Source organism: Alosa alosa, chromosome 13 (genome assembly GCF_017589495.1).
Source record: "Alosa alosa isolate M-15738 ecotype Scorff River chromosome 13, AALO_Geno_1.1, whole genome shotgun sequence".
Taxonomy (NCBI): Eukaryota; Metazoa; Chordata; class Actinopteri; order Clupeiformes; family Clupeidae; genus Alosa; species Alosa alosa.
The window spans coordinates 133,889-141,523 of NC_063201.1; the positions used below are offsets into that span (position 1 = coordinate 133,889).

General features: G+C 41.8%; 1 protein-coding gene across 1 annotated transcript; it reads right to left on the reverse strand.

The window, feature by feature from the left end:
* Nucleotides 1-514: 514 nt before the first annotated feature.
* Nucleotides 515-7,307, reverse strand: si:dkeyp-97a10.2 (neuronal growth regulator 1). Its single transcript, XM_048261019.1, has 7 exons — nt 6,903-7,307; nt 6,735-6,792; nt 6,485-6,619; nt 5,062-5,406; nt 4,463-4,699; nt 2,220-2,316; nt 515-1,769 (listed from the first exon to the last, which is right to left on the reverse strand). Exons 3-7 carry the CDS (start codon nt 6,537-6,539, stop codon nt 1,709-1,711), a joined length of 795 nt encoding a protein of 264 aa, XP_048116976.1. The 5' UTR covers nt 6,540-6,619; nt 6,735-6,792; nt 6,903-7,307; the 3' UTR covers nt 515-1,708.
* Nucleotides 7,308-7,635: the final 328 nt, after the last annotated feature.

Consider the following 7,635-nt stretch of genomic DNA (forward strand, 5'->3'; position numbering starts at 1 on the left):
GTTGTTACAGTGGCGTTGATTGAGAATATCCTGCAAGCCTTGCATAACCGGATGCACAGAGATTGGAGTCCTCTAACAGCCGTTTGCCTGAAGTTTACCCTGTTTCACCTACAGGCCCCTCGCCACTTGGGTCCATTGTCTGTCGGAATGCCCCGCAGGAGCACTTACTGCCCCAGTCGATCTCCATACGTAAACAGAAACTCAAACTGCAGACAAGCTGGCCTGGAAGTAGGGAAGATAACATGAATGCAATAGGGGGGTGTGCTGATACAGATACAGATAATTCTGACAATATTTCAGCAAAGGTTATGTTCACAAAACTGACCTTTGTTCAGTGGTGGGATGTAGTCCTATAATATGATTATGTAAACTGAGATTAAGTTCAATGAAGTAGGCCTATAGTGCCCGTGTTGAGTGATCTTTACTGTAGATGAACTGCGGATGGATGCACAGTCAGTGCATTGAGGACTTGTAAAGTGCATTGGACAACACTACATAGTGGCCATTGGAAAAGTTGGCTGGACCATAATTATCTTTATAGATCTCAGAGGATCAGTAATAGACAGTTATTATATCCATCTTCTTTTTATGAATATGGGTTTATGCTTCCTAGCAGACACTTTTGTCCAAAGCAACTTACAATGACATTGATAAGCATTACATTAAAATGAACAGTTTAAAGAGAAGTCATATAGCTTAAATAAAAAATACCAACATTAGTGATCGACTACATTAAATGTAACAGAGTAATAAGAATAACCATAAACATACAAACTGACAGTTGACTTAATTAGATACAAGTTAAAACAGATGAGTCTTTTTAAAGATCCAAACTTTCACTAGAACAAAGAGCATTATTAAGCAATCTAGCATGAGTGAGAGTAGGAATGGTACTGGATATTCCCACAGGTGGTGTTCGGCCGTAGCCACAATGTTTCAGGGTGTACAGTATGCTTAAAGCACCACTAACTCAGACATCTACTGTGCGGACATCTATGCAAGGCATCATTGGTGAAAATCATCAACTGACCATCAGCAACTAGACCACATGATACAAGTTAATGTGTTCATGCCATATGCAAATGACTATGTGGATCAATGCATGCTGAAAACATTATACATCATTCCAGCCTGATACCTTTGCCTCCATACCATGCTCACCATTAAGAACATCATGCTAACCATGCTTCATTGTAGCTCAACAAAACCATGTCCTGATTTGTCTTAAAAGTACAAGGCTATTAATGCTAGGGAATTTTAACTTTCCATTGTTTGAAGTCTTCAACAGATCAGTGCAATTTTTAAATGAGCAGTGGTTACTTTGTAAACACCACAAAACAGACCTTTTCACAGTTGTGATATTGAACAACACTGACATAACTACTAGCACATTCAGTAGTATGGACACAATCATGGTCTAAAATAACACAATTTGTTATAAATAAGCAGCTAATTATACCGCCCAGAAGAATGGAGAAGTCTGAGAAGTGTTCACTTGTTTGCCAGAGAACTTCAAACTGCAGCCAAGCAATCAGCTCCATACTGACATCCATGTTGTGTGCGTGGGTGTGTGTGTGGTTGAGTTCTCTGAGGTCACCATGCAGGCCCAAACAGGAAACCCCTCCTTGAAGATTCTGGGTGCCTGAGAGGGGTTTCTCAGGACACACACACACACACACACACTTGTAGGTGAGTGTGCCAGATGTCCTCATAAGGGGCCGTCGTACTCCCTCAGTCTTTCTCCTCTGCTCCTGTGCTGCCGGCGTCGCCTGAGAACAAGGGTCAAGGGTCATGGAACAAATGAGGACGAACTCACTGCTGATATAGCACAGCACTGGGATTATCTTTGGACTGAATGGTCCACACAGGACGTCACTGTGAAGCATTAGTCTACAGATTCAGAGCATAATTAATTGAAGTCCAGCTAATAAAAGAAAGTTACCACACCACAGTACAGAAGATATACTGTATAGGGCATTGGAAATGTATTGTATACCTGATGTCATACCATAGTACAGAAGATATACTGTATAGGGCATTGGAAATGTATTGTATACCTGATGTCATACATTTTATTGCACGACTAAAACTGAAAAACTCTTTAATTTAAAACATTTAACAACTAATTTAAACATTTAACCAGATGCTTCCAGTGTAGAGTGGACAGGATAATGGTGGCATGTGGCATTGTGCATTGAGTCCAGGCCTAATTGCCTTACCTCCACAGCAGGAAGAGCAGAGCTCCTGCCCCGATGAGCAAGAGGAAGAGGCAGACCACCGCCACAGTTACACCAATCCCTTTCCTCTCACACGGTTCTAACACACAACACACCCAGCAGAGCAGAACACACAGCAAAATAGTGAGTAATGTATTGTTCTCCTGACACAAAATCAATACACACAGCAAAACAGTGAGTAATGTAATGTTCTCCTGACACAAAACCAATACAGATGGGGTGAAAGGGTGGTGACAGGAAAGGCTAGTTTAACAAAGCCTATACATATTCGTACATTTGTTATCAAAGTTTAAATCCTCCTTTTCAGGGACCAACATTTTCAGTGATCAAATAATGAATATACAAAATGTATTATAGTGGGCAATATTCCATTGAACTGTCCAATGCTTCACTTAAGGGAAAAAGGAGAGATAGACTTCTCCGCAATATTTCTGAATCTTTAACCTGTAACTGCTATACACGCATTCATTTCATTTCTGTGACATTGAAATACAGAAATGACAAACATAGCACTGTATAGATCTTTAACACTTCAAGTCTTAACACACTACCACATACTTGCACAAATCTGCTCACACTTACCTGACTAAGTTAAAGGAAAATTCCGGTATTTAGCACTTTGAGTCCCTTTTCTGGTTTGTTTTGGATGAACTAGAGTGGTGGACACCAAAGTTTTGACGTCCCTGTCTCGACTTTTCTGACTCGTTTTGAATCGCCTTTGACTAATCAGAGTGGCTTCCTACAGGCATGCTGAAACATGTCCTAAAACAACACTTAACATTCGTTTTCTGTGCAACTGTGCAACTCACCGAGTGGTTAGTGGTGTTCGTTGATTATTAAAATCAAATATATCGGCGCAATGTATGATTTCCAGCCGTCTTATTTGCTATTGTGGAACAATTTTTTCAGACACCTCACAACCGCGTATAAACTTCCACTCAATATTTGAGCCTGAAGCATAGATGGTGGCGCAGTAATATCAATGTGCAATGAGTCTTCCAACAGAAATCTATGGGATTTTACAAAATGCCAAATAAAACACGACAGAAACTGTATTTCGCTACGCTACTTGTTTTGGAACATCAACGAACACCACTAACCACTCGGTGAGTTGCACAGTTTTGAAAACGAACGTTAAGGGTTGTTTTAGGACCGTGGTGGGCAAACTGCGGCCCACGGGCCGGATCCGGCCCGCCAAGCACTTTCATCCGGCCTGCCGAGCATTTAATTTGGTTATGCGGCTGCTCGCTATTTTTTTCCAGCGATAGAGACGACGTTGGTTAGCTTTACTGCAAACTGCTTTTCACTCTCCTTAGAGAACGTTTACAATGTCAATGTCAAAACATCATGTTAAACTAAGTTTACTCTTAGTTTGCAGCAGATCCTCTGCAGCAGATCTAACGTGAACATTATGCGATCCATTTAATTGGGAACGTGTCTGCACTCACGAGAGGGAGAGAGAGCAGCAGGTTCCAGCTGGCTTGTCATTGTTGATAATTGATATCTCCTTCTTATAAGAAGCTTTTAAAAGGAAATCATGAAGGCAACTACTGACCATTTAAAAACTGTGAGAGGGCCCAGCCGTAGGTACAGCACTAGCCATAGCGGAGCAGGCAGAAGATTAAGAAGTATTGAGAAATAAACGTGAATTAAAGCAACTGCACAATTTATGCATTTGTTAAACAGCATAAAATTAGCAGTATTTTTAAGCGATTAATATTTTAAAAGAAATACTTTTCATACTAAATTATAGGCTATAATGTATTTTTTTATGTGTGTGTCGTGGGGGGGGTTGGTGTGCGGCCCACCGGCCAATTTTCAAAACCCAATGTGGCCCTTGAGCCAAAACGTTTGCCCACCCCTGTTTTAGGACATGTTTCAGCATGCCTGTAGGCAGCCACTCTGACTAGTCAAAGGCGATTCAAAACTAGTCAGAAAAGTCGAGACAGGACCAATCGTCAACATTTCTGTGTCCACCACTCTAGTTCATCCAAAACAAACCAGAAAAGGGACTCAAAGTGCTAAATACCGGAATTTTCCTTTAAAGGCTCAGTCAAAATGGCATGTCAAAACATCTCAACGTCTCAAGTTTCACTAATGTCTCATACTGAATCCACTACTGCTACCGTATCTACTATTATAAACTGCTGGGTGTATTGTGAAGGGAAAACACATCTTATCAATCTCATCTGCCCACCAAACTGTGGCACTGCATAGACTCTTACCAGAGGTGTAGGTGGCCGAGCTGTGACCCAGCTTGTTGCTGACCACACAGGTGAATTTGCCGCAGAAGCGCGCCGTGATGTAGAGGGTGGAGTTGTCGGCCGAGAGACGGCCCTGCGAGCCGTCCACCTTGGCCTGCTCATGCAGCCAGCTGAAGACGGGCTGGGTGCCCCACGCCTCCTTGCAGTGCAGCGAGGTATGAGAAACGTTCACCATCACCGACACGTGGTACACGGCCACTGGACACAAGAGAGCACAGAGAATGAGAGGCTAACCTACTAAGCACTAAATTACTGACAGCAAGACTTTACACAGCACTAAACCACTGAGAGCAAGACTTTACACAGCACTAAACTACTGAGAAACTTTACACAGTACAAAGTATGAAAAAGTGACTGTTTTTTTAAAGATGTAGAATAGGTCTGGAATCTACAGGTCTGAGGTCAAATCAAGGAATGGTTGGAGCAAAATTGTGGTAAGTGCAACACACTGTGCCACAGTATGAATGAAAAAATGAATATTATTATTAAGTAGCAGTACACATGAAACTGAAAAAAAAAAACTTGTAAAATAAGTCTTGATTTTATAATCAATTTCTTACAATACTCTTCAACAACGTGCTGAGCAGAGGCTATGTGTCCCAAGTGATCTGTCACGCTGATGGTGTACTCTCCACTGTCGTCATGGACAAAGTTGGTGATCTTTAACACAGCACCCTGCTCTTCTGTGAAGATGCGTTGGTTTGGTGCCTGCCCCGGGTACTCTGCAACCTTCACCCGCGCGGGGCGCTTGGGATCGGACGGCATGTGCTCCCACACCACCGTGGGAAAGGCCTGCTTGGTCCTGATGTTGATCTCGGTACGCAGAACCAGAGTTTCCCCTCGGACCACATACAGTGGCTTTGGGTCCAGGAAGTGGACAGACACCGGTTGGCACACCTGGGACACTACTCAGAAACAACAAAACAAACATGAAAAGTATTTTTTTGGAAATAGCAAAACACTATCACACAATGAGCAACTGCTGCAGAAAACTGGTCAGGTAAAATAACCACAACTGTGATCTGATTTTTGTTGCAGACAGTGAACCAGATAACTGTTTCTAGATAGATAGATAGATAGATACTTTATTGATCCCCAGGGGAAATTCAAGGAAAACAAAAACAAGATTCTAAAACAAGATTCAGAAAACAAGACAACACAAGTGAAGGTTAGAAAGCCTTTTACATTTACATTTTATCTTACAAGCCAAGAAATTGCTATTGTAAAATAATCTATGATTGGTTATAGTTTAAATTCCTAGCAACTCAGAACTTGATTTCAGACTTCTCTCATGTGTCTATGATAAGTCTAAAATGCAGTCATGAGCCACATGTTAATATTAATTATTTATCTATTTTGCGGCTCTAATGTGCCCTCTTGGAAATCTGTTCATCTGTTCATTTGAACTCTTTAACACAAATAGTGTAGTGAGGGAACGTTGCCATGCCAACCCCTCTGTAAAAACAATAACAAGATTGGACGGGGCAGGACATGATATGAAAACACAACACACGTTTGACCGTGCATGCGTTCCGTGATTCACACAGTGGAGCTGCCAAGAATCTAGAACAACCTCCAATTGTCTGATTCACCTCAAGTGACCACTGCTTCACACAATGCAAACATAAACAGACACGCACATTCACACTGCTTGGGATACAATGTCAGGGTTCCTGTAGCATTTGAGTTTGGCAAGATTTACTTTGTGTCCAGACAACCATGCAGAAATCACACCACCCATATATAACCAACCACAGGAAAGTCACAGATATGCACACATATACACTGTACTGTAGGTCTACATGTCCAGTTACTCCGTTTCTAACTAGTAGCCCTTATTTCTTGTAAAAACAATGATCAGTGGACAAAATAAACCTTGGCACTGAAGGTACATTTCAAAGAGAGGGAATAGCTATTCAGTTAAAATACAGATTTGCTCAAAGGCTATTACACAATCCAAAGTCAAAAGACAATAAAACTCACACAAGCCCAGCATTAAGAAGAGAGCCCAGAGAGGTGACTGTGTCCTGAGTTCCATGTTACACGTCTGGGGGGGAAGAGCGCACAAGTCCAGCACAGCAGTCCAACACCAACATAAACTTCTCTGAAACCTACGAGCTGTGACACAGCATAAACCAAATTGATCTATAGATCACTACAGATATGTTACAAGACATATCAGTAGCAACACATGAGAGACCGTATCAGTGCCTGCTGCGTGGGAATCACCTACCTTTCTGTTGTTGAGGCACGCCGATGTTTCTGAGACTTTGGTAAAGAGGAGTTTCTCTCTATCACACACAGACACACACGCAAAACGTTTTACCCACAAGGAGTGGCTACGCAATCCACCCAGGTCACAAGGGCCGATCATAAAATCCTTACAATGCCATTAACAAACCTGTAAGGCTGCCCTCCGAGCACAACAGAAGGCAGAGAGAGAATGAAAGCGCCTCAGAAATCCTCTGGCGCAGATAAGGAAACACTTTGATGGGATACGTCAGTGAGATGAGTGACAAGCCAGCGAGTTAGCATGTCTGTGCAGTTCAGAGGTTTGCTCCGAACATGTGCTTCCTCTCTGCAGATGAACACAAGCAGAAGTCTGCGAGGCGTCACCTTGTTTTTCAGCCAGACCAACTTCCTGTTCAGCCTGGGGCTCTAGTTAGTGGTGTCCACTTCAGACGACCTGATATTGCTGAGCTGATATTACAACATGTAATGTGGACTTGTGTATTCCCAGGCGCAAATATTGTCTAGAGTTGCAATGCTGGCACAAAGCAGCTTGTTTTATTGTCTCCACAAGTATGCAGTGTTTTTTTATCATATGAGTCGGTGATAACAATAACCAGAACAATGAAACAATAAAAGAAGGTAAAAGCATATTCAGAACTTGAAACAATATACAAATGTTTTTTCAAGAGAATGGCGAGCTGTAGGAACAAAATGCCTTTCTTTCTTTACATGTTGTGTGAAAATCCTAAAACGAAACTTCTCAAACTGGCAACAATAATGCACATTCAAAAGAATCTAGAGTTGGAACTACAGTAAAAATAACATAAACAGATATTGTTGAGCATGTCTGAGCGAACACTATATAATAACCAATATAACAATAGTCACTTGTCATTATTAAG

Excerpts from the sequence above, each read along its gene's own strand:
- si:dkeyp-97a10.2 (XM_048261019.1), bottom strand. The coding sequence starts at position 6,539 with ATGGAACTCAGGACACAGTCACCTCTCTGGGCTCTCTTCTTAATGCTG. Across the intron at positions 5,407-6,484 it reads CTTCTTAATGCTGGGCTTGT|TGTCCCAGGTGTGCCAACCG; the intron begins GTGAGTTTTATT and ends GTTTCTGAGTAG. Across the intron at positions 2,317-4,462 it reads CTCGGCCACCTACACCTCTG|AACCGTGTGAGAGGAAAGGG; the intron begins GTAAGAGTCTAT and ends GTTGTGTGTTAG.